The sequence below is a fragment of the Amblyraja radiata genome, chromosome 11 (assembly GCF_010909765.2).
Source record: "Amblyraja radiata isolate CabotCenter1 chromosome 11, sAmbRad1.1.pri, whole genome shotgun sequence".
Taxonomy (NCBI): domain Eukaryota; kingdom Metazoa; phylum Chordata; class Chondrichthyes; order Rajiformes; family Rajidae; genus Amblyraja; species Amblyraja radiata.
In genome coordinates this window covers 55,846,435-55,874,303 of record NC_045966.1, presented here as the reverse complement: position 1 = coordinate 55,874,303, position 27,869 = coordinate 55,846,435, and the positions used below count along the sequence as shown (strand labels likewise).

At 41.6% G+C, this 27,869-nt stretch overlaps 2 protein-coding genes across 3 annotated transcripts in view; one reads left to right on the top strand and one right to left on the bottom strand.

Annotated features, from left to right (window-relative positions):
- dock2 (dedicator of cytokinesis 2) overlaps positions 1 to 27,869 on the top strand; it is a 703,541-nt gene that overhangs the window by 332,562 nt on the left and 343,110 nt on the right. The gene's annotated exons all lie outside the window — the stretch shown is intronic.
- Positions 4,470 to 27,869, bottom strand: part of insyn2b (inhibitory synaptic factor family member 2B) — an 88,397-nt gene continuing 64,997 nt past the window's right edge. The window contains exon 4 of one of the 2 annotated variants that reach the window (XM_033029963.1): positions 4,470 to 5,559. In XM_033029963.1, coding sequence (XP_032885854.1) covers positions 5,373 to 5,559 — 187 coding nt within the window. In that variant the 3' untranslated portion in view covers positions 4,470 to 5,372. The remainder of the gene's footprint in view (positions 5,560 to 27,869) is intronic. The other variant, XM_033029962.1, reaches the window with a different exon arrangement.

Sequence of the window (27,869 nt, the reverse complement as noted above, 5' to 3'; positions counted from 1 at the left end):
AAGCACTGCCATTTTGGAATAACTCTTCCAAATATTTTTCACACATCTGGACAGGTCACAATCACAGATGTATGGATAGATTACTCTGTGCTTCTCTGAACTCATCCATTTTTCTCCCCTCCAAGTGGCACATCCAAAAGCTATTCATCTTCTTTGTGCTCTTGCTATGCTCAAAACTGAAATATTAGTGGTGATTAAGAGGCTTTTGGATAGGCACATGGAAGTGCCGGAAACAGAGGGATATGGATCATGTACAGACAGATGAGATCAGTTTAACTTTGCATCATGTTCGGCATAAACCTTATGGGTGAAAGGGCCTGTTTCTGTGATGTACTGTTCTATGTTCTAACTCATCTCTTTCGGTGATATTCCTGCTTCTGAACACAAACAGCTAATCACTTTCAGGCCACCACTGTTTATCCCTATTTCCTCCTTACTTTTTTGGCCTGGACTGTTCATCAAACGAGGAATTATAGGTAAAAGCAGGTCCAAATACATTCCACTCATCCAGGATTACCCACTTAACCTCACATTTATTATCAGTTCACATTGTATGATACTGAAAACAAAACAAATTTATAGAAGCACCTATAACATTTATTTCACAGTATTGACATTTCCTAGAAACTTTGTAGGAGAGATAACAGCAAAAACAATCTCAATGTCTGAAATACCAAAGTAAGACTAGAAATGTTTTCCAGCCTAGATAACCAAATAGAGGTGGATTTCTGGAGCATTTTTGTTAATCTTGTTGGCATTGATCAATTTCAAATTGGGGGTACATTATTTAATACATGCAGTTTTTCCTATAGCATTATCAAGGTGAAAATGTTTATTAATTTGCAAAAAGCTGTTCCACTTTAATCGGAGTATTGAGTCCACTCTTGCATAGTGGATAGTAGGGGGGTGATTAATGGAAATTGACAGTGTGATACGTGGAACATTTAAAGAATCGCGGATTGTTCTCCTTCACAGCAGGGAAGTTGTTGGAGAGAACAAGATGTTAAAAATTATGAGGAATTTTGATGTAGCTCTTAGGGAAAGAGAGATAAACTGGTGAGTACTTCAAGATTTATGCTTCAGCCAAGAGAGAAAATGAAGAGAAACTTGTGATCTGGAATGCACTGCCTAAATTAAATGGTGGTGTGGTGATAATGGCTGTGGAGGAAGCTTCAATAGTAACCTTAATAAGGAAATGTGTTTGCATTCAATGGGAAATAAATAAGAAGTGAGCCTTACTGCTTAGATTAGCACTTTCAATGAGCAGGAACGGACAAGGAACATGATTTCTACGGCCTACGGATTTTGGATGCCGCCGAATCCGGTAGGAGGGGGCCGACTCTGTGTCCACGCCGCTGAGGACGTCCCGCAGCCCCGACGTCGGACTTACAACACCCCGGCGAGCGGGCCTGAACATCAGGCCGCCCGTAGCAGCGACTGCGGAGGGCTTGGGGAGGCCCTGACCACGGGGAACAGTGGGGGAACAGTGAAGGAAGAAACTGACTTTGGTGCCTTCCCACACAGTGGGAAACTCTGATTCTGCTGTGTGGGGATGTTTTATGTTAAGTTCTATCGTGTGTTGTGTCCTTTATTTTTATTGTATGGCTGTATGGGAATTTAATTTCACTGTGTCATCTGGCACATGTGACGATTAAATGTATCTTGTATCTTATATTTATGGAACTCCGTGAATCCAGTTATTGTGTGATGCTAATTTTAAGATGTAAAATACATATGGTTGTAGAAAGAAGCTAATATCAGGGTTGCTGAGACTCCCTGTTGTTTTGTGGTCCTGCAGATGGCAGGAGAGCTTGACTCCAATGCTCCCTTTGCGTTACACTGGGCATAGAATCAGAGGCAAACTGCAGAGCAAACTGCACCTAGCTTGCTGTGCCTCTGCCACTGGCTGAAAGATCCAACCCAGCTTCCTTACATATAATGGGACCAGTGTTGGCAAGGGTAGGCTCAACACATAGAATTGCGGTTGCAGAATGAATGTGAATTCAGTGTAACAGCTCTCATTATAACACCAACACAATGGAATAGAGTCAGAGTGAGGCCCAGTGCAAATTGGGGGAACAACACCTCATATTTTGCATGGGCAGCTTACACCCCAGCAGTAAGAATATTGACTTCTCTAACTTGAAGTAACCCTTGCTTTCCTTCTCTCTCCACCCCTCCCCCTTCCCAATTCTCCGACTAGTCTGACTGTCTTAATTTACATTTTATCTCTGTTTGCTTTGTTGTTACCTTCTCTGAGCTAACAATGATCTATGCTACATTTTCCTTGATCTCCATTCCCGTTGTCTCAATTTCACACCTTACACTTCCTTATCTGTATCTCCCTCTCTCCCGACTCAGTCTGAAGAAGGGACCCAACACATCACCCATTCCTTCTACCCAGAGATGCTGCCTGTCCCGCTGAGTTACTCCAGCTTTTTGTGTCTATCTTCGGTTTAAACCAACATCTGCAGTTCCTTCCTACAACATAACAATAGAATGGTTGACTTGTCAGAATAGTTTAACTGTTTTGGTTTCTCTGTGAAAATCTGCAATTCCTTTTCTGGTCTGTAATTTCCAGTCCACATCAATGTGTTTGATTCTTCACTGCCTTTTGAGGTGGCCCAACAAACCACACATATTTGGGTTTTTACCCTTAAGGGTAAATGGCTGCCATAGGACCCTACCTTCCCTGAATGAATACAAAAAAAACCCCCAATATTATTAACTCCCCCTTCATTGTTGGCTGAATGTCAGTTGTTACTTTTGAAAAAATGTTAAAATTCTTTATAATAGGCACCGAGTTATACAGCATGGAAACAGTCCCTGAACCCGGGTCTCTGCCGCTGTAAGGCAGCAACTCTACCGCTGCACCACCATCACACCCTAATGCTATCCATTTTAGTGTGATCTGCAATCACTGTCTCTCATGCTGCTTATATTGGTGTCATCTACGTGAATAATCTTATCCATAATAACTCAACTTGTATTCTCTTTTTCTGTTGCTAATACTGTGTGCACATCTCTTCTTACTGCTTTTGTAAACTAGAGAAATAATTAATCGCTTGCTTTCTGAAATCCTTTCCAAATTCTGAGCAGTTCTAATCTCTCCCGTTGGAACATAGCATTTGTTTTCCAAGTCTCTGGCGATCACAATACAATGAATCATGGTTGCCATTTGTTAAACTGTTAGCGCTTCCATAGTTTGGTATTTATGAAGGTAATAAATATTAGCCTTGTCAGTGACACCTCCATGATGAAAATGAACTTCAAACAAATGTAGAGACAGTGCTCCGCAGAGAAAGTTGACTACATGACCTCCACAGGCGGCAACGTGGCACAGCGACAGAGTTACTGCCGCATAGCATCAGAGACCTGGGTTTGATCCTGACTATGGGTACTTGTCTGTACGGAGTTTGTACGTTCTCCCCATGACCTGCGTAGGTTTTCTCTGAGATCTGCGGTTTCCTCCCACACTCTGAAGACGTACAGGTTTGTAGGTTAGTTGGCTTGGTATAAAATATAAAATTGTCCCTGGTGTGTGTAGGGTCGTGATAATGTGCAGGGATCACTGGTCGGTGCGTACCCGGTAGGCCGAAGGGCCCATTTTCGCGCTGTATCTCTAAACTAAACTAAACTCCACTATGGTGACTCCAATCTGAAAATATCTCAACAAAATGTGTGTTTTATACAAATTAATCTTCTGTTCCTTGCCTTCAAAAGCAATGGTCTCAAGTTTAAAACCTGACGCTTGGAGTGCTCTGCCCTTATCTTGCCAGTGAGGGGACAATGTGTGGTAAAAGATGATAAGTCAATTTTGTTTCCTGCTATGAACTGAGTGTGGGTAAATAATGTGTGACATTTTGATTTTTATCATTGTCTAGGCCTGTATCAGAAGATGAAATCTCGTTGAACATTTCTAAAATAGCATGTTTATGCAGCAACCGTTATAATGTTTGGCAGAATCTGTGTTTCTGTGGTAACCGGCATTGCGATTCTCATACCAGTGTTTCTGTAGCGTGCCCTGCTTTGCCCACACTCTCTGAAAGAAGCTTCTTGCATCAACCATGCTCGTAGATCAGAGCTGGTGAAGGGTCTCGTGTCTTCAATCCACCCCTTTTTTCTGCTCTCAATTCCTCTAACAGGGCACTCGAGCCTATCCCTTTTGTTTGGAAGGACCTCAGGACAGTTTTGTGGCATTCTTTGCAGTTTTCTAAACCTACAGGTTGACTGTGGTTGTTGCAAGATCACCCACTAACATCATTAACCTGTAAATGCCAGTTGAGAATGTTAGGGCCATCAATAATGAATGGGCTCATAACGCTATCTCACTTTGTCAGTGCTGATGCAGCCATTAACCTGATTACCTGGGTCATTATGAGACAGATATGTCCCTGCACTGTTAACGCAGCAGACTATTTTTAGGCTAATATCTAAAAGCTTACCATGGGATTCATGACAGCTTTGTGAACGTTTATGTCTTTATCAAATTATGCATCTCATATAACAAATGCAACATGATCACCATGGAGGAGAACAGATAGAATGAAACGAGGTGAAAGAAAGATGTTACGTGGATTGTAAATCTAGTGCTTGGATGTGGCCATACAATTTGTTTCTGTGCAGAACATGCTGGATACACTTCCAGAGACCACTTCCAGAAAGAGGGTTGGGGTTTTGGGTGGATTTGAGTCATGAAATTTGTAACCAGGGGTCTCAGCTTTCAATTCACCATCTAGCACGAGCCGATTCTTTTATAAATGTACAAAAGAGGCACTGCTTGAACACCGACAGTGAGACAGAACTGTAATGCTGTATCTGACATTAAAAAGCAGAAAGATCGTGACCGTTAAAAACACGAGAATGTGCATGCTTCCTCCTTTGTCAATAATGAATGAGGCTGCAATCATTATTATTGGGCTGGATTGATTTTACTTTCTAACTTGGAAGCTTAAATTCTCCATTGCATCCATTATTGCTGCATTCTCCTCTGTTCATTAATCAAAAATAAACTCATTATCAGTCAGAGTGCTGCATTAACCGAATGTAGCTCTAAAATGATCCATCAACCTGTACCAAGTGGTCTGAGTTCATCAGATGACATTGGGTCGGTCGCCTACACTGTTTGGTCGCCTTCACTGTGCAGTTCCACAGAGCTACAGCAGTAGAAGTGGTCTCAGTGCAAATTGTCTTACCTTTATAGTTTGCCCTTGTGCAAATACCTGGGTAGCTGAGTTACTTGCCCTGACTAATACAACTGGCTGCAGCTCCCTTGAAATGCAGAAGATGTCCCACAACAGCCCTTGATTTCCCACGAGTTACATGGGAAAGAGAAAGCACTATTTTTGTGGCAGTTATTTGACAGCGGTTGCTCACAGACACCAAAAACATGTTTTCTTCGGCTTGCGTGCCTTATTCTTCAGCTCCTGTTTCTGGCTAGTCTGGTCGTCAGCGCTCCCTCTGGTTAGATCCTGATGCTGTGTACCTTCATCCTCGATCTCCAGGGCACGGAGCACATGATGGAATCTGCCCTCCTGCTGTCTAAAGTCATATTCTACACTGGGGGAAAAAATACAGATAGATCAAATAGAACTGCCACCAAATAAAAAATATATTAGTAGCATAGAGAGGATGACCAGCATATCACAGCTCCCTTTAAATTACATTGACTTCCCTTTTATTGGTAACATGAGATAGATACTCTATTGGAACCTGAGCCCAAATCCTTCTTCAGGCAATGTAATGAAAGCCTCTTTGGTACGTTAAGAGCTTGATCAGTTTTCAAGGGTAAATGTCAACAATTCTCCATTAATTGGTAATCTTCCCCAGGGTCATTTGAAGAAGGCATGTTGGAAAAGGAAAAGTCGGCATACTTTTGTTACAAGAATATTCTTTTCAATTGAATTTTGTCAGCTTATGAATATTTGAAAATTATTTCCTTTTCATGTCTTGGTCAGGACAAAATCACTTAATTGCATTATATTAATCATATTACTAATATTGTTCTATATTGTACTACATTCTTTGTGTAGGAAAGATTTTGGAAACCATTCCCTTCTTCCTCTCAGCTCAATTCTTTAGGACGTCCAAATTTCCACTCATGTCCTCATTGATGGTGCATGGACTGGGAACTTCCTTGGATAGTCCCTAGCCAACAGTTTATTATACACTACAACCTCCATTAAACCCTGAACTACATAGTCTATTGGTGTTATTATTGTACAATTATTGTTGTTTGTGTGTGTATGTGTGTGTGCGTGTCTGCATATGTATGAGCATGTGTATATACGTATACACTCTGAACTTTTTTCTAATTTCACTGTTTACAGTGCACTATTTTTACATATTCTGTCGTGCTGCTGCATGTAGGAATGTCATTGTTCTATCTGGGACATATGATAATAAAACACTTGACTCTATTTCACATGAATACTAGAGTGATGAGTTTTCTATTGCAACTCCTGTAACATATTGTTGGAAGTGCAGGAATAATGCTGAACAATATCCATTGGCACTGAGAACACACCCAGGTTAAAAACACGAGGTAGTTGGCTTCTCCAATTTTCAATATGGTTACCATCGCCACGCAAATGGAGAAGCTGTTCATTTATTGTCCAATGCAATAAATTCCTTTTAAAATTATTTTCACACTTTCCATTACATACAAAGAAAAGCCAAATGCTGATCAATAACAAAATAAACTATTACACACTGAAACTTCAGCAGTTTAATAAATATCTTGCTTCACCTATTGGGAATATTTTAATTGCTACAGGGATCAGTTGAGCATTAGTGCACTGAAAAACAGGTTGTGTTTGCACCCAAATAGCAGAAGCCGCACCTTAAGCCAAACTAACTTTAAGGAATCACATTTGAGATGAGTTTACAGTTAATCTCTCTTGAGTTGATCAAATAATACATAAATTTCTGCAGCAGGTTAAAGTCATATCATTGAAACACCAACTAATTTGATTCAGAAAATAATACTAAAGTGTAAGTGACAAAAGCGTGAAGCCAAGTCCCAATTATTTTCCACCAGAAACCAGTTGAAGTCTACCTGAAATAAGCCATTAAATGTACTCCATGTAGGCTTGGATGAGGAAGAGCCATGGCTCATTTCATCTCATTTATCTAGATCACCATTTGAGAATCATTGCATGATATTGGTCAGTAAGAAGCCTGAAAGGCCAATGCCCATGTGCTGATGCTAGAGCTAGCTGATTTTCCCATTACGTGTTTTATTCCTCATAATCTTTAAAATTGGTCTTTCTCCAGTACTTGTTCGACATGTTATTGAATTTACCATCACCACCTGCACAGACATCCTCTTTCAAATGATTACTATTGACTGTCCACAACGTTTTTCCTCATAGAAACATAGAAACATAGAAATTAGGTGCAGGAGTAGGCCATTCGGCCTTTCGAGCCTGCACCGCCATTCAATATGATCATGGCTGATCATCCAACTCAGTATCCCGTACCTGCCTTCTCTCCATACCCTCTGATCCCCTTAGCCACAAGGGCCATATCTAACTCCCTCTGCTAACTCATCTGCACAACACGTGGAATCCTTTCTGGAATGGAAATTACTCTGGCTCAAATCAGTGACACTTGGTATGTAATTCCAGCTGATTGGCAAAGTGATGATTCTTGATGTGTAGGAAGGAAATGCAGATGCTGATTCAAACCAAAGATAGGCACAAAATGCTGGGGTCTGAAGAAGGGTTTTGACCTGGAACGTCTCCCATTCCTTCTCTCCAGAGATGATGCCTGTCCCGCAGAGTTACTCCAGCATTTTGTGTCCCTGATGACTTTTGATATCTGTTTTACACTCAGCCTTTTAGTAACACATGGGCTCTTGAACAACTATGTCTGTGCATATGGGAGCAATTTTCATGTGTTTGCATTCCTATTCAATTGTGTATCGAAAATTTAATTTTTTACTAATGTTGCCATTTCTTAATCTTTTACTTTACGATATTAGAAATAATCTCTCCTGTCTGTGCTTGTTGAGTTTGACTTCATTTGCTCTTCATATTATCCAGAGCATTTCAATCTGTTCGCATTTCAAGCTCTGTATTAACACACAAACAGCTTATAATATATCTTAATTACAAAGGAATTTAGTTTCTGTTTTTAAAATTTTATTCAGTGATTTCTATATTTATATTAAGGGCCTAATGGCGATACTTTGGTAGAATCATTCACTTTTAATGATGGAGTTAAGAACTAGTTTGTATAATTTACAACATAATATACAACCAATGCATTAATCAATGCATTTAAATAGTGCACAGGGGGAACTTAACTGCAGAATATCTTTCATTGTTATTATTGTTCATTGTGGTTTCACATTAGTTCACTAATAATGCATTATATGTTTCTGAGCTTGGTGAATCTTACAGCTCCAGCAGATTTCAGAAAATAATATTTGATATTTCCTCAAGTTAACCAGAAGTAGCTATGCCATGGATCCAAAATATTCTGTATGCGTTTATTGATCTGAATCAGTAGTCTCCATCAGATGGTTTTTTATTGAAATTTAAATTAAGTTCAAAATTCCCATTAATCCTCGTCATTCATATGTCACTGTATTGATTGTGGAGAGTCTAAACTTAAACTGATTTTACATATCTTTGCTCAAGGTTAGACTGGGTTAAGTATCTAGTTTCTGATGTTTGCATCCTAACCTGGTCTGTTTGGAAGGCTAATGCTCAAGTACTCCCTCTGGGAAACATGTTCTCAATGTGCAAGTCCAGGTAATTATCAGACATTAGAGGCTGTATTTTTTAAGCTTCTGATCAGCGTTTGGCTGCCTTTTGCATGTAACAGAGTCTGTTAAAATATTCTAATAGGGATTTATTGCATTGAGCTTAAAATAAACTGAAGACTTCCGCGTTTTCTGAATTAACCATGGCAACCATATTTAAAACAACACATTATGGTACAGACCTTTTGAGGCACCCAGATGAAGGGAACTGCATATGAATGTAAAAAAGATAGACTCAAAATGCTGGAGTAACTCTGTGGAACAGGGCACATCTCTGGATAGAAATAATGGGTGGCGTTTTGAGTCTAGACCCTCCTTAAGACATAGTCTTCAATGTAAAAATCAATACTGCATGATATTGGGCAATGAGTGAAGAATTGGGATTATTTGTATAGCTTTTACCAATAGCCTGCAGATGCATTGCAGTCTAAATTGCTTTAATCTATGCTATAAGATTATTGAAAGAATTTAAAAGTACACTAAGTGTTTTAGAGGGGGAACCATTCAGGATTTTGGAATGATAGCTTGAGACAATTATTTTCCTACGTAATCAGCAAAGCAATATTGATTGAATATTACATAATATGTGGCCAATAAGCCAAAAATCATGAGCAAGTTGACCCAAAGATTGAATAATAGAGGAGATTTTTAGAAATATTTAAATTAGAGAAAATGGTAAAATAAATATTGGCCTTTATCTCCAAGGGGTTCGGAATGTACGCAAATGGAAATTAAGTAAAGTTTTATCTGTAGAGGGTCTCGACCCTAAACGTCACCTATTCCCTTTCTCCAGAGATGCGGCCTGACCCGTTGAGTTACTCCAGCATTCTGTGTCTTTCTTTGGCGTAATCCAGCATCTACAATTCCTTCCTACAGAAAGATTTACATAATATAGTTATAAAGAAGATAAGCTTCAATCAAAAAATCAGACTGTGCAAGAGCTGGCTGCTCTTGAAAAGGAGGCGCAGACGTCTTTCTTACAGTTTGGCTTTCTTCCCAACCAATTGTTCAAGCGCTTTTGATTGCACCATGCGCCTTAATTTAGTTCAACAAAGAAACTGACAAGTTACTAAAGAGTTTACATCATCGAGCTGGCACAGTGGGCGACAACAAGGGCGGCATGGTGTTGCAGCGGTATAGTTGCTGCCTTACAGTACTCGAGAACCAGGTTTGATCCTTACAATGGGTAGTATCTGTCCAGAGTTTGTACATTCTCCCTGTGTCTGCGTGAGTTTCCTCCAGCAGCTCCAGTTTCTTCCCACACTCCAAAGACAGACAGATTTGAAGATTAATTGGCTCCAGTAAAAATTGTAAATTGTCCATAGTGTGTAAGATAGTGCTGGTGTATGGGGGTCGCTGATCAGCGTGATTCAGTGGGTCGAAAGGCCTGTTTCCCTGCTGTATCTCCAAACAAAACAAAACAAATCTAATCTGCACTAAAACAGGCCCTTCAGCCCAACTTGTTCAGTTCTGCATTAAACTCTGTGTATTGGTTATATTCATTATGGAGGAGTTACCTAAATGAAACTGGGTCAGAAAGATTCAATTATAACGTGCAGATTAGCTTTAAATTCAAGTTCATCTGATTAGGGTTCTTTGGGTGATTAAAGGATTTGAGAGGATAGAAAGAGCTATGTTGTCAGAGGCGAGATCAGGGAGGATTCAGGAGATTAGAGAGTTCTGGGTTAAGCCGTATCCATTGAACTGCTGTAGCCAGATCCAGTGAAAATGTCAACATTTACGGTATTTTGACTCATCAGTCTCAACGAGAGAAGACTGAATGGGATTATAGCACTATAGACAATAGACAATAGGTGCAGGAGTAGGCCTTTTGGCCCTTTGAGCCAGCACTGCTATTCAATATGATCATGGCTGATTATCTACAATCAGTACCCGTTCCTGCCTTCTCGCCATATCCCCTGACTCCACTATCTTTAAGAGGTCCAACTAACTCTCTCTTGAAAGCATCCAGAGAATTGACCTCCACTGCCTTCTGAGGCCGACGAACCGAAAAGCTGCGTCGCCTAAAAGGAAATTTACCGAATGGCCGCTCTGTCGAAACGCCACCTACCCAAAAGGCGGTGTCGCCTACAGGCCAACAAACCGACTGCCACTCAACAGAAACGTCCAATAACGGACATGACGTTGCCGGGGGGGGGGGACTTGTCAGTGATTGGTCCAGAGCCCCGCGTCCATCACATCACTGTGAAGGGATGAACATTGTCCCAAACCTCTGCTCCACCTGACCCACAGCCCGCGGAGGATGGCCGTGGGAAAGTGGGGGCTGTCCCTAGGGATACGCACATTCGACCGCTTTCAACTTGGTGCTTGGGTTCATATTGCCCAGTCACCTATGGCTTGTGTGGGAAATGGACCCCCACGCTCCCGTCTCCTCCTTTTCTCTCCCCTCTTTTTTCTCTCTCCCCTCTCTCTCTCCCTTCTCTCTCTCCCCTTCTCTCTCTCCTCCTCTCTCTTCCCCTCCTCTCCCCCCCCCCCTCCCCATCCCGTCTCTCTCTCCCCTTCTCTCTTTCTCTTCCCCTTCTCTCTCTCCTCCGTCTCCACCAGCAGGAGTGTCCCACAGTCACCGACCGCGATACACCGCCATCGGACCCCTACTCCCACACCAGGGTGATCCCCCCTCCGACTTCAAACAAGTGCGCTCAAATTGAAATCTTACATCTTTGCGAGAGAGGGATGCAATGGATGTAATCACCGGCTAAATCAAAGGCCGTTAGGACAGGGAAATAATCCCACCAGTTAATTAATCAAAAACTGGCAGCGATGCGTGTGACAATACAACACCTACCAACAATGAAGGCACTGTGAAACCAGCCGCCGCAAGCCCTTCCCACGGGACGGGGTTTTAACAGCATTAAAAATTAAAACAGAGCTACATTAATTGAAAAACAAAAATGTTACATGTATAAATCGTTCTTACATTCGGGAACATGGTTAATTAACTGCCATTATTTCCCTGTCCTAACGGCATTTGCTTTAGCCGGTGATTACATCCATTCCACCCCTCCTTCGGGATTTCCCTAAGGGGGAAATATTTTAGGACCGAGATGAGAAAAACATTTTTCACACAGAGAGTGGTGAATCTCTGGAATTCTCTGGCACAGAAGGTAGTTGAGGCCAGTTCATTGGCTATATTTAAGAGGGAGTTAGATGTGGCCATTGTGGCTAAAGGGATCAGGGGGTATGGAGAGATGGCAGGTACAGGATACCGAGTTGGATGATCAGCCATGATCATATTGAATGGCGGTGCAGGTTCGAAGGGCCGATTGGCCTACTCCTGCACCTAATTTCTATGTTTCTATGTTTCGCAAAGATGTGAGATTTCAATTTGAGCGCATGTTTGAAGTTGGAGGGGGGAAATCACCCTGGTGTGGGGGTTGGGGTCCGATGGCGGTGCATCGCAGTCGGTGACTGTGGGATGCTCCCGACGGTGGAGATGGAGGAGAGAGAGAAGGGGGAGAGAAAGAGAGAAGGGAGAGAGAGGGGGGAGGGAGAGAGGAGGGGCAGAGAGAGGAGAGAGAGAAGGAGGATAGAGAGAAGGGAGGGAGAGAGGGGGAGAGAGAGAAGAGGGGAGAGAGAGGAGGGGGAGAATGAGAAGGAGAGAGAGAGGGGGGAATGAGAGAAGAGGGGAGAGAGAAGGGGAGATGGGAGCATGGGGGTCCTTTTCCCACACAAGCCATAGGTGACTGGGCCATCTGAACCCAAGCATCAAGTTGAAAGCGGCCGAAGGTGCGCATCCCTCGGGACAGCCCCCACTCTCCCATGGCCACCCTCCGCGGGCTGCGGGTTGGGTAGAGCGGAGGTGTGGGACAATGTTCATCCCTTCACAATGATGTGATAGGCGGGATTCTGGACCAATCGCTGTCATGTCGCGCCCCCCGGCCACGTCATGTCCATTATTGGACTTTTCTGTTGAGCGGCAGTCGGTTCTTTGGCCTGTAGGCAACACCGCCTTTCGGGTAGGTGGCGTTTCGACAGAGCGGCCATTCGGTAAGTTTGCTTTTAGGCGATGCAGCTTTTCGGTTTGTTGGCTTTTAGGAGTCCCGCCCTTTCGGTTAGTTTGCATTTCGGCGTCCTATCCTTTCGGTTAGTAAGCGTTTCGTCTTTGGACTCTTTCGGTTTATTGGAGTTTCGGCCTCGTTTCCATTCGGTTCTTTGGCTTCGAATTCTTTGCTTCGGCTTCTCATCCGTCGGTGCCACATCCGCACACGTAACGGCCTGCTCATGATTCTGTATGCCTGCTTAATAGTCATTGTACTGCACAATGATGATTAAAATTCTCTCTGGGTTTAGAATACAAGAAACAGCAGAAGGAATAGACCACATTTCTCCCCGAGCCTACTCCACTTATCATATCAACCTTAATTCTGCTTTCAAACAAATATTCAAACAGTTCTTACTCTTTCTTTATCATAGAGATCAAAAATATGGTGGCAATTAATTTTGGTCAGAGTGTCTTCAATTAGTTACTAACGTGTGGTAATAAAACAATTCCAAAGTTTAAAATCACTGCAACTTTCCAGTTTTCAACCTGATGAACTCTAGTTTGAATACAATGAACTCTGAATGAATAAAGCATTAAATCAGCACTAAGACAACTTTAATAACCTGGCTATTTTTACGAAGCTCAATCCTAGTATCACAAGAATTTGTGTCTTAGATTTAATCTTTCCACCAATCTCTGAATGAATTGTAATACGATTTTGAATGATCACCAAAAGGGGTTTATCCTGACAATGCATTCTTCAGAATAAACTTATCGATCGTCAACTTTTGACACAAGGAATTTGAGATTCCTTGGGCCAGTAAGTTCAGAGATGAACATGTTGACATATTTCATGGCTTGGATCAAGTTCATGAGCCATTGCTGAGAGAGGTTGGAGAGGATCAAACTATTGCCATTCATGCCATTCATGGTCCTTCTTCACATCAATTAATATATAACTTCTGGCTCCATAGCAAATTTCACAACGTTTAGGTGATGTTCAACTCAATGGATCAAGATTTTTATTCGGAAATGAGCACATTGAACAGCTCAAGTGCTTGCTTTATCTGGAAACCTCAAAATATCCACTCTTTTATTAGAGGCGGACAAAAGAAGAGGCTCAAAGATGCCTTAAAAGCCAGCATGAAGAAATGTGCAATTGATATCGACAATTGAGAAACCAATGCCAAGGACAGGAAACTCTGGCGAACCATCGTCCAAAAAGGAACAGTGACCTTCGAAGCCAAGAGATGCACAGAATTAGAAGAAAAGAGAAGAAAACGGAAATAGAGGCAGCAACAACCAAAGACCGATCTGCAATCTGGAATTACCTGTCCTGAATGTCGAAGAACTTTCAAAGCCAGAATTGGACTCATAAACCACCTGAGAGTCCATAAAAACAACAGAACGTAGGCCATCATCCTCGACCTCGAGGGATAGCCATGATTAATTCATCCTGGTTTTTTAATTATTTTGTTACTTTAAACTTCAAATACCTTACGTTGACTTGTATTTCCCATCTTTTTATAATCAGCCTTTATTTTTCAATTAGATGTATTTTGTAAGATTTGTTTGCATTAAGTTTAATGGACTTGGACAAGACAGTGAGAGCCTAATAATCCAGCACCCTTGGAGCTTTACAGATTTTCTGAACTATTGGATGGTATTTTTATTAATAATCAAATACATTTTTTATTCACATTTTTACATGTCACAAGTAGTACGATAGATTTTACAGTCTGAGCAGGAAATATACAAAGCTTCAGATTCCGGCTATTCCATGTTCCTGATTCCAACCCTGGCTCCAGTTACCCACAGACTGACCTCCAATCCTGACTGCACTCAGGATCATTGGCTCAGGCTGGATGGATACCCCACCTGCATTATCAATCCCTGGTTCACATACCGACTAACGAATGGGAATAATGCCAAACCATCTTGATTTCTGAAAATTAAGATGGCAACTTATCAGAATTTTACACACAAACGAACCTCCCTTCTATTGACTCAATTTATACCTCTCGCTGCCTCGGCAAGGCCAGCAGCATAATCAAGGACGAGTCACACCCTGGCCACTCCATCTTCTCCCCTCTCCCATCAGGCAAGTATAGAAATATGAAAACGTACACCACCAGATTCGGGGAGAGTTTCTTCCCAGCTGTTATCAGGCAACTGCATCATCCTACCACAACCAGAGAGCAGTGGTGAACTACTAACTATCTCTTTGGTGACCCTCGGACTATTCTTGATCAGGCTTTATCAAGAACTAAACGTTATTCCCTTATTATGTACTGTTATACACTGTAAATGACTTGATTGTAATCATGTATTGTCTTTCTGTTGACTGGACAGCACACAACAAAAACTTATCATTGTACCTCGGTACACGTGACAATAAACTAAACTGAATTGAATTGAATTTGTTCGGCCTTCAATGCTAGTTCCAAATATCATTCACATGTTGCCTCTCCAACACAGTTTGAGGTCTTTTGTAGTTCTGACTTTAGATTGAATTTTAGTTTTCACCACATTGTTGGTGTCCTGGCAAAGTAAAGGCTCTTGCTCATCATTGATTGCAACTATATTTCCATGGATAGAAATTTGGGGAGGTTTTATGAAAATATATTGAGATTTTCTCTATATATATGTGAGATGAGCCAAATTGTTCAGCACCTGATTAATTAATTAATTAATTTGATTAGAAGATCAAACGTAACGCTATTCCAAGTTCTGAACCCCTTTATATTATTCTCTTTATTTATTCTCTTATAACTTATATTTATACACTTTGACTAAATTTAACTTTCAATTCCAAGAATCCTCACTTTCATTTAAAATAGCATTGTCAAATGTTATATATAGAGTCTCCATTAACAGCCATCTTGCATTTTTACTCACAAAACAACTGAGTTGATAAGTTATGATGCCAAAAGTGGTAATTTAATAGTTTCCTTTCCAAATGCATCTGCTGCTGGTAACTGTGAGGGCAGGTTTTTTTTTTTGATTTCTACAAAGTTTTCCCCCATTTATTGAAATTTCATTTGGAAATTCAAAGCCTTTTGAGTTTGGCTTCTCGGTTTTTGGGGTGCAAATGATTTAGGGGACATTCAGTCAGAGGCTGGGTTCATGTTTTCTCTCCCCAATAAATATGTCTGTTAACTCAAAAGGTTGCAGATACTGGAGGAATTCAGTGGGACAATCAGAATCTGTGGGTGGAGAAAGAATTGTCGCTGTTTCATGTTTAGACTCTGTAACCCTAATATCTCCATATTTCAGTCAATCTGTATTCATGAACTGCGTTCACAGTTTTTCCCATTGATATGCAAAAAAAAAACTCGAACAGCTTATCCAAAACACAAAGTGCTGGAGTAACTCAGCCAGTCAGGCAGCATCTATGGAGTGAAGGAATAGGTGACGTTTTGGGTCGAGACCCTTCTTCAGACTGATGTTCTCCTTCTTAAAATGGTGAATGGTTCACCCAAGGGCAAATGAAATTATTTAAAGAAATTGCTTAACTTTTTTTTTGCTTATGTGACAAAATAAACTATATATAAAATTATACACAAGGGAGAATAAGATGAAAATTACCAAAAAAACATAAGTACATTGAGTCAAGGGTGAATGAAATTTTGGGATAAAGACTCCAGGGTGAATGACACTGAAACAGTTTAAGAAGCCACTCAAACTGTTGCCTATCCATGTCCTCCAGAAATTCTTCCTGGCCCACTGAGTCACTGAAGAAAGTTGAGTTTTGCTCAAGATTCCAGCATCCGCTGTTCCTTGTTTCTTGAGCAGCGTATCCAATGATTTGCTGCATTTGCATGCTACAAACTAGCTGTTTAATTTTGGAAATTAGTAACCTGATTCAATTAAATAGTGATCGGCCTTATCTCGACCAGCAGTGGATGGGCCTGATTATGCTGCTGTGGAGGATTTTTCATTGTATTTACAATAAATGTTATCAGGAACACTGAAGTGCTGTCCTCGGTTTCATTTACATGACAAAAGCATCCATGCCAGGAGCATCAGAACTAATGTTCATTGAGGCTGGAGATTAAATTATGGATGGGTTTCAATTTTCCTTATGCCTCCATTCTTTGTCCTTTCCCTTTATCCTTTTAAATCATAATTATGTTCACTGAATGATTACAAAATCAAGCGTGTCTCTGGATTACAAATTAGACTTGTCAATTACCCCACTCCAACAGGCAGATTTCATGAACTAGAGATTGTTCAGGAAGTCATTAAGAGCTGTATCTACTGAAGACTTGTCTAACCTGAAAATTACTAGCTTTGTTTCCATTTTAAAATTGCGTGGAATTGTATTCATCCCAAAAAAAAGATAATTAACCCAATCCAAATGACTTGTTTACCTTGCTTGAGGGCAGATTTGTCTTGGTATTACAACCACGATTGTAGGAATTTGGTTCTAAGACTAATCTCTGCACACTTAAGTAAAACATAACCCCACGATTTCAAGTCAATATTAGAAAGAGAGCAGGAGATTCTTCACTGTTAGCCATATATCTGTAAGAGAAGTTATTACAGTTGTAATAGGTGCGGTAACTGGCACCAAAAAATATCAAGGAGATCGGACAAAGTCAAGCAAAACAAAGTGCTGGCGGAACCCAGCAGGTCAGGCAGGTAGCATTTGTGGAGGGAATAGATAGGCAATGTTTTGGGCCAGAACCCTTCTTCGGATTGATTATAGTAGGGAAGAGAATGTTGATAAAGAGAGGCAGGGGAAAGACAAAGCATGGAAAATGATAGATAGACAGACACAAAATGCTGGAGTAACTCAATGGGAGTTCTCTTTTGCTGATCTCTGGATAGATGGAATGGGTGACGTTTCTGACTGAAGAAGGGTCTCAACCTGAAACATCACCCATTCCTTCTCTCCAGAGATGCTGCCTGTCCTGCTGAGTTACTCCAGCATTTTTTGTCTATCTTCAGTTTAAACCAGCATCTGCAGTTCCTTCCTACACATCTGCCAAATGATAGCTGGATAAAGGTAGGTTTCTATTGAATTCCTCTCACAGTTTGTGTTTTGCTCAAGATTCCAGCATCTGCAGTTACTTCTGTCTTCATTCTCCATTTTCCTCCTCATCTGGTCCAAGCCAAAGTGGATTCATAATGAGAAATCATATTGACTGAAGTGTTCTGGGAGCCAAATAAATTAAATAAAAGAGAGAGCTGTATTTGGACAATAAAATGCCCATTAAAAGGTGAGATGCAAAATTAAAGCATACAGGATTGAAGGTAATCTCCTGCCTTGAATTGAAAATGTGTTGACAGACATGAAACAGTGTAGGAATGAGCAGATCATTTTCAGATGTGTTCAGTGGTATACCACGAAGATCAACTTGTGTGGCTCCAGCTCTTCATAGTATATATGGACAACTTAGACTGATACAGTGTGGAAGCAAGCCCTTCAGCCCATCTTGCCCACACCAGCCAACAATGTCCCAGCTACACTAGTTCCACTTGCCTGCACTTGGTCCATATCCCTCCAAATCTGTCCTATCCAAGTACCTGTCTAATTGTCTCCTAAACGATGGGATAGTCCCAGTCTCAACTACCTCTTCTGGCAACTTGTTCCATACACCCACCACCCTTTGTGTGAAAAAGTTACCCCTTGGACTCATATTAAATATTTTCCCCTTCACCTTGAACCTATGTCCTCTGCTCCTCAATTCTCCTACTCTGGGCAAGAGACCCTGTGCATCTACCCGATCTATTCCTCTCATGATTTTGTACACCTCTATAAGATGCCCCCTCATCCTCCTGCGCTTCATGGAATAGAGATCCAGCCTACTCAACTTCTCCCTATTGCTCACACCCTCTAGTCTTGACAATATCCTCATAAATCTTTTCTGAACCCTTTCACGCTTGACAATATTCTAAATGCGATCTCACTAACATCTCATAAAACTGCAACATGACCTCCCAACTTCTATACTCAATACTCTGACTGATGAAGATCAAAATGCCAATTGTCTTTTTGACCACATCATCTAACTGCGACTCCACCATTTACTGTGTAGGTCCTGCCCTTGTGCGATGTCCCAAAGTGCAACACCTCACACTTCTCTGTATTAAATTCCATCACCCATTCCTCCATTCCTCCGCCCACCTGGCCAATCGATCCAGATCCTGCTGCAATCTTTCACAACCTTCTTCACTATCTGCAAAACCACTCACTTTTGTATCATCAGCAAACATGCTAATCTTGCCCTGTATATTCTTATCCAAATCATTGATGTAGATGACAAACAGTAACGGGCCCAGCACCGAACCATGAGGCAAATCACTAGTCACAGGTAACATTTCTACTGTAAACATAAATGATGTAAAAAAAAACTGGTTAATATTATGAGGTTGAAAAGAGGATGCAAAGATGTTTCAAGGTGATTTAGGCAGATTCAGTGAGTGGATAAATACATGACAGATAAAGCATAACATGGATAAATATGACATTCATCACCTTTGCTAGGTAAACAGGAAATGAAGAGTATACATATATATGTCGATAGACTGGAAATGTTGAAGTGCAAAATAATCTGGTGGACTTTGTATACCTGAAAGCAAACATGCTGATGTAACAAGCAGTTAAGATGGCAGAAGGTATGTTGGTTTTTATTGAAAGAGCTTTGAGTATGGAAGCATGGAACTCTTAATATAATCATATAGGAACTCAATGATATCTCGTCCTGAGTAATGGGGCAGTTTTCCTCTCCTTTCTTGCATGCACTTATCATAGTAAAGGTTCACCACCTGATTCATGGGATGTCAAGACTACCCTATGGGGTGAGTTTGGGTTGACCCACTGAATACTGATGGTGCACTATAGATTGTATGCTGGAAGAATGTTTCCCTTGGCCGACTAGCCTAGAACTGGGGGTTACATTCTCAGGACTTTGGATGAGAACTTTAGGACTGGAAAGAGGATAAATGGTTCATTTGGAGAGGAGAGAACTTGTAGAATTCTCTGCCAAAGAGAAGTTCATAAATTCACAGGATTTATGTCACAGGAGCAGAATTAGGGCATTTGGCTCATTGATTCTACTCTGCCAGTCAATCATGGCTGTTCTATCTTTCCCTCTCAACCCCATTCTCCTGCCTTCACCCCATAAACCTTGACATTTATCTGTCAATCTCCGCCTAAAAATGCCCAATGACAGCCTCCACAGCAATCTGTGGCAATGAATTACTTGTCATCTCCTTTCTAAAGGTACATACTTTTATTCTGAGACTATGCCTTCTGGTTCTAGACTCTCCCACTAGTGGAAACATCCTCTCCAGATCCACTCTGTCAAAGCCTTTCATGATTCGGCAAGTTTTAATGAGGTTCCCCCTCATCTTTCTAAACTCCAGCGAGTACAGGCCCGGTGTTGTCAAATGCTCATCATAGGTAGAGAGTCCCTGCTTTCTCTCCACTACCTGCCCCTCCACCTATCTTCATATCATCTGCAGACTTGACCACAAAGCCTTCAATTCCGTCATTCAAATCATTAATATACAACATGAAGAGTAGCGACCTTTGTTCCCACTAATTGTCCGCTGACATCCAGCTGACCTGCTATCCATGCTAGTACCTTCTCTTGGTGTGGAGGCCAAGTGATTGAATATTAGGACTGATATAGGACTGATTGGCTTGTTTAATATGATAAAGAGGTTAATTTGGGATATGTGATATATCTCATGTGGTAGACCACAGTTAAGGGACTGTCCCACTTTGGCAACCTAATTGGCGAGTTTAGAAGAGTTTGAAAAAATGACAGGTTGAAGACCTCCTTCAACTATGTAGAAGACCTCCTTCGACCTCCTTCGACTATGTTGAAGACAAGCTTCGACTAGCTACAAGCTAGGTTTATGAAATTTGACTTCACAGTTTAACCTAAATTGTCTGAAAGTGCTTGGATGAATTGCTGCTTAAAAAATACTTCAAGCCCAGCAATGTGTGTTTCTCAGAGAGTAGATTCTGTACAGCTTAAACTAACTTCCTTTAGCAATCCTGCCCACTTGAGATGAAGGTTAACATTCTATTAGCCTCTTTGATCAATATCTGTGCGTGCATTCTAGCTTTCCCTACAGTTTTCACTCAGCACTCTCACAAGTAGTTTCCAGCTGAGGTTAATGGATAGTATTATACAAGGATGTGGTTACAGTGGAGAGGGTATAAAAGTGATTCACTAGGATGTTCTCTGGAATGGATCATTTCAATTTGTGAGATTGGATGGTCTGGGTTTACTTTCCCTGGAGCTGAATACAAAATAACAAGGGAGGGACGATAAATCAGGTAGACAGTAAGACTCTTTTACCCATGGTGTGGTTGCCCAACACAAGAGGGCATATACATTAAGGCAGAAGTTAGAGGTTTAGAAGTTATCTGAGGAGGAGGGTTTATTACACAGAGAGTGGTTGGAATCAGGAACATGCTGCCGATGGAGGCAGGTTCTCTCATTGCAATTAAGAAGCAGCAAGACATGCATTTGAAACACTGAGGTGTAAACAGCTATGGAGCAAGGGTTGGATAGAGTGGATGTGGAGAGGATGTTTCCACAAGTGGGAGAGTCTAGCACGAGAGGTCTTAGCTTCAGAATTACAGGACGTTCCTTTGGGAAGGAGATGAGGAGGAATTTCTTTAATCAGAGGGTGGTGAATCCGTGGAATTCTTTGCCACAGAGGGCTGTGGAGGCCAAGTCAATAGATATTTTTAAGGAAGAGATAGTTGGAATCTTGATTAGTACGGGTGTCAAGGGTTATGGGAAGAAGGCAGGAGAATGGGTTTAGGAGGGATAGATAGATCAGCCATGATTGAAAGGGTGGAGTAGACTTTATGGGCCAAATGGCCTAATTCTACTCCTATCATTTATGACCTTGTGCAGGTAAATGGGACTACAATTGTCAGCATGGGCAAGGTGGTCCAAAGGACCTATTTCTGTGCTGTTTAACTTCACGACTATTAAAGAGCAAAGGCCCATATTAATTATGGTAAATGGTGAATATGGTCATATTTAGTGAAAGGACCTGACTGACACGTAATCAGGTCACTTGTTAAAAAAAAAGGTATTTTGGGAGAAGGTTAAATGAGAAGAGTGGGAGCATTGCAACCATCTTTCCTTCACTCAGTATTAATTTCTTTATGGTTATAAAACTATCCATCACATGCAAAAATAGGTCATGGCCAAAAAATATATGTTTAGTTCCCTAGAGAAATAAAAACATTTGTACAAAAGTATTTGTGCAATAATTCTGTTGTAGGGCAAAATATAACAGATGTTTAATGACAAAGGAATTTTGAAGGTCATTCCCAATCTTACACATTACACAACTAATCCTTATTCAGAGTACTACACTTCATTATTATTAAAATATTTCCAATTATCAAAGAAAATAATCATCAAATATTAATGCTGCACTGCTAAGTACAAAAAGAATCGAATCGAGGCACGTTTAGAGAAAAAAATAATTATGCCTTTATAGCACTGATTACTGTATCAATGGATGGGCCTACTGAGAATAAAGTTGAGCGCAGAAGCAACAGGTAGGGAAGACTAAGAGAAGGAGGGTTACAGTTGATGACTTTGAGTGAATTATTTAATGCAACGTTGTTATTGAGGAACGTGTCAGGTAGAATACCAGCTCTGTGCTGACGTGGTAACAGTATTGAGATTCAACTGCTCCGTGGTGCAGCTGGTAGAGTTGCAGCCTCACAGTGCCAGAGACTCATGTTTTACCCTGACCTTGGCTGTTGTCTTTGTGGAGTTTACAATGTTCTCCCTGTGACCACATGGGTTTTGCTCTGTGTGCATCGGTTTCCTCCCCCATCTCAAAGACACGCGGGTTTGTAGGTTAATTGACCTCGGAAAGAAAGTTGGCCTTGTTTGTTAATTGGCCACTGCCCCTAGTGTGCAGGGAGCAGATGAGAAAGTGGGATAACATAGAACGGAGGCAAAGTGGTGCAGCGGTAGAATTGCTGCTTTAAAGCACCAGAGACACGGGTTCGATCCTGACAATGGGTGCTATCTGAGCGGAGTTTGTACATTATCCCCGTAACTTGTGTGGGTTTTCTCTGGGTGCTCTGGTTTCCTCGCACACTCCAAAGACATACAGGTTTGTAGATTAATTGGCTTAGTAAAATTGTAAATTGTTCCTAATGTGTGTAGGATAGTGTTAGTACTTTTGCTGGTACTTTTGCTTTCTTGTTAAAAATTAGAGGCTTTCACACTTATTTGTGAAGTGACACAGCTGGCGTCCTGGTGCCTTCGTAACAACCTGGAGTTCAATGCTCTGAAGACAGTGGAAATGATAGTAGACTTTAGGAGAACTCTCCCTCCCCTCCCCCCACTCACCATCAACAACACCTCAGTCACATCTGTGGAGTCTTTTAAGTTCCTTGGAACCATCTTCTCCAAGGACCTTCAATGGGAGGCCACCATCGACTCCACAGTCCCAACAGAGGATGTACTTCCTGCGGCAGCTGAGGAAACACAATCTGCCACAGGCAATGATGGCCCAATTCTACACTGCCATCGTAGAGTCTGTCCTCACCTTCTCCATCATATCTGGTTTGGCTCAGCCTCCAAGCACGACATCCGGAGGCTGCAGCGAATCGTTCGATCAGCTGAGAAGTTTGTTCGCTGCAACCTTCCCCCCATTGACGAACTGTACACTGCAAGGGCCAGGAAGCGAGCGGGTAAGATAATCTCTGACCCCTCTCACCCTGGCCACAAACTCTTTGGTAGGCAAAGTGCATAAAAACAGCTTTTTTCCACGAGCAGTAGCTCTACTCAATCACCAAAAGTCTGTATCCTCCTTTTGCTCTGGTATTTTATTTCATTCACATGTTTTAACTATAATGTTTTATTCTTAATGTTTTAATGCTTTATGTTTTATGCTTCATTGTACTGTATGTCATGTTGTTACTTGCGAGCAGAGCACCAAGGCAAATTCCTTGTATGTGTATATACTTGGCCAATAAACATTCATTTATTCATTCATTCACTTATTTAACTTTGATGATGATATAAAGTGGAAAGGAATCTTAGCCAGCTGTCAAAGTAACTTGGGTGGTGGTAGCTGTAAGTTTAACTCGGAACGTTTTTGTGTTTGGGTGGATCTCAAAAATCAGCTCAGAGCCACCTCACCAATGGAAGTCTGCAGCCAAAGTCCTATTCAAAACATTATGTTTTATATCTGTTAATGGCATGAACATAGAGGCTGTGAATTAATAATGTCGTTTGCTGACAAATTGTCAGGATAAAGAACATCTGTCGTATCCCATACTTGCCTTGGAAATGCATGATGCTGGCATGAGTGTCTTAATTAGGGAGCATTAGATTGTCCAGCATTGACAATGAACTAGAAACTCACAAGTAAATACACATGTTAAAGTAGTTTTTGTTAAGACTTTGGTTATACAACGTGGAAACAGGCCCTACAGCCCATTAAAGCCCGCACCAACCAGCAATCACACATGCACTAGTTCTATCCTACACACTGGGGACAGTTTATGGAGTCCAATTAACCTATAAACCTGCACGTCTTTGGATGTGGGAGGAAACCGGAGCACAGAGAAACACCACGTGGTCACAGGGAGAATGTACAAACTCTGTACATACAGCAATCATAGTCAGGTCGAATCCTGGTCCCTGGCGCTGAATGGCCCTGTCCACTGTACGAGCTCAACGTTGAAAAATCTTCACAAGTCTTCCTGAGCTTACCTGCCGTTAGTGAGTCTTCCCGAGTACCTGCCGTTAGCATTACGAGCCGCTAAGAGACGTCCCTGAGCTCCGACGTACCCGCTACGTTCATTCTCCGTGCTTACCACGAGTTTGATTTTTTTTTAACTCGGGCGAGCACTTGGAATGAACTCGTACCGTGGGACAGGGCCATAAGGCAGCAACTCTACTCTTGTGCTACTGTGCTGAATATTCTGATTGAAAGGTGCCTGCAGAGACTCACAAAACGCTGAGATGACCACAAAGAGTAGTGGGTGGATTCACTTGCACCTCATCCAGCCTCATCTACTGTATTCGCTGTTCCAGGTGTGGACTCCTATATATGGGCGAGAGCAAGCACAGGCTCGGCGATTGTTTTGCTGAGCACCTCTGCTCAGTCTGTTTAGGCCTATGTGATCTCCCGGTTGCTAAACACTAACTCCCCCTCCCATTCCAACACTGACCTTTCTGTCCTAGGTGTCCTCCAGTGTCAGAGTGAGCCCCAACGCAGATTGGAGGAACAGCACCTCATATTCTGCTTCTGCAGCTTACAACCCAGCAGTATAATTTTGAGTTTCCTCCTTCAAGTAACCCTTGCCTTTCCTCTCTCTCCATCCCTCCCCTACTTTAGTCCTTCAAGTAGTTTCACTATCCGTCTGATTAACTTTTCTGATTGTATGCCTCCTTGTCACCTTCCCCTCAGCCAACAATGAATCATTGTAGGTACACAAAAATGCTGGAGAAACTCAGCGGGTGCAGCAGCATCTATGGAGCGAAGGAAATAGGCAATGTTTCGGGCCGAAACCCTTCTTCAGACCATTGTACATATCCTTGCTTTAATCTGTAATTTTCACACCTTACCCCTCTATATCTCTAGACTACCTCTCCAGTCTTTCAGTCTGAAGAAGGGTCTCGACCCAAAACGTCACCGATTGCTTCTCACCAGAGATGCTGCCTGTCCCGCTGAGTTACTCCAGCATTTTGTGTCTATCTTCGGTATAAACCAGCGCCTGCACACTGAGGTGACACTTTGGCACAGACGGAGTGCCACACTATCAGAGGCACAATAATTAGATGAGAGATCAAATCAAGTCTAGAATGCTTTGTCATTGTGATTCAAATGGTGGATCTTCAAAGCTGGTGCATTGAGGCACTCATGCTTACGAGATGATGTTTCTCAGAAAGAGAAGTGGGTGAATGTAATTTACCTTTGCTGTTTTAATATTTCCAGTAGCTGAAACCTTTTTCAGAAGTCTGATTACAGATTCTCTGCAATCCGTTTAAAATATAAACATTTTTTTCTTGGATTCATGAGATGCATCATTAATTTCAAACGACTGAATATGACTCATTCAACTGCTGCTCATTTACATGTGGGAGTTGTGTCTACTTTGTTATACTGCAGCCATTTACCACCATTGTGCTGCAAGGAACGCTTTTTCATGGTAATAAATCAGAGGGTTGTGACAGAGATGAAGGGAGGTACAACAAAACCACTGCACTTAGCTGTGATTTTAGAATTGTAACCAGAAAGCTCAAGCTCTAAACACTAAAGCCAAATTCATGATAAGAATGAACTCTTGTCAGGGGAAAAAAACATTGGCTGTGAGTCTGAAGAAGGGTCTTGACCCGAAACGTTGCCTATTCCTTTTCTCCAGAGATCCGCTTTTCTCTGACCCGCTGAGTTACTCCAGCTTTTTGTGTCTATCTTCAGTGTAAACCAGCATCTGCAGTTCCTTCCTACACATGGGATGTGATCCTGGTAATTACTTCTCAACATCCACCAGGGTTGAATCCACTCGAATTTATAAAGACAATAGCACTGAGAGGTTATGGTACAAGAAGGTCCTAGTTCAGTTTTTTTGTGTCATATGTATTCATTGTTTGGGATCTAAGCATCACTGGCAAGGACATCATTTATTGACCGTCCCTACTTGCTTATCGTGAACTGCTGTTCAACTTTTGGTCTGGGCGTTGCCACCATATCATTGGAATGAGTTCCAGGATTTGAACCCAGTGAAGGAACAAGACGGGATGGTGCAGGTTGGAGAAGAGCATAGAGTTGATGGTCTTCTGCTGACTTTGTAATCGTTGGTGGTACAAGTCACAGGTTTGGGAAGTTGAATTGGAATAGCATAACTACTATGCATTTCACAGAAGGTACACACTGCAGCCACTGGACATGGATGGCAGAGTGAATTAATGTTTAGGTGACGGATAAGGTGCGAATCAAGTGGACTGCTTTGTCTTGGATGGTGTTGAGATTCTTGAGATTTGTTGAAGCTGCACTCATCCAGGCAAGAGGAGGGTATTCCATCATGCTGCTGTCTTGTGCCTTGTAGAAGCTGGAAAGACTTTAGGAAGTGTAGGAAAGAACTGCAGAAGCCGGTTTAAACCAAAGACAGTCACAAAAAGCTGGAGTAACTCCGCAGGTCAGGCAGCATCACTGGAGAAAAGGAATATGTAACGTTTCGGGTCAAGACCCTTCTTCAGACTGAGAATCATGGGAAAGGGAAACAGAGATATAGACGGTGATGTAGAGAGATATAGACGTGATGTAGAGAGATATAGGGATATATTGATATCAGGCAATGATTTACTCATTTCAGGATACTAGACTTTGACTCGTTCTTGCTGTTCTTGTATCCACAATATAAATATGACTGGTACATTTCAGTTTCTGGTCAACTATGACCCTACATTGCAGGTGGAGGTTTTATGAAGGTATGGATAATGAGTGTTATGGATAGGTTGTCATGATCTCTCTAGTCTTCAGTGTAAACCAATATCTGCAGTTGCTTCCTGCACATGTATGAGTACAATCAAACAAATACAGTGGGCAAGGAGAAAAATACCTGAAAGCAGAATGTGTTAGAGTTTTATAGTGTTAGTGTCGCAGAGAAAATACAGATTTTATAAAAGTGCAATGAGATAGATTGGAAGATTAGGATCACACCCAGTTCATGGGAAAATCGTTCGGTAGTCTGATAACAGTGGGGGAGAAACTGTTCCTGAATCTGGTAGTACGTGCTTTCAAACTTTTGTATTTTCTGCCTGATGGGTGAGGGTAGAAAAGACAATGACCGGGGTGAAAATGGCCCTTGAATATACTGGCTGCTTTCCCAAGGTAGTGTGAAGCGTAGATGTAATCAATGGTGGTTGAGGGGTGCAGGGGAGGGAGGAGGCTGGTTGGATTTTGTTGTGGGTTGGGCTACATCCACAACTCATTTCCAATTCTTACGGTCTTAGGTAGAGCTGTTGCCAAGCTGTGAGACTTCCCAGTAGGGATGCTTTCTATGTGCATGTGTATAAGATGGTAAGGGTTGTTAGAAACATGCCAGACTTTCTTAGTCATCTGAGGAAGTGCAGGCGC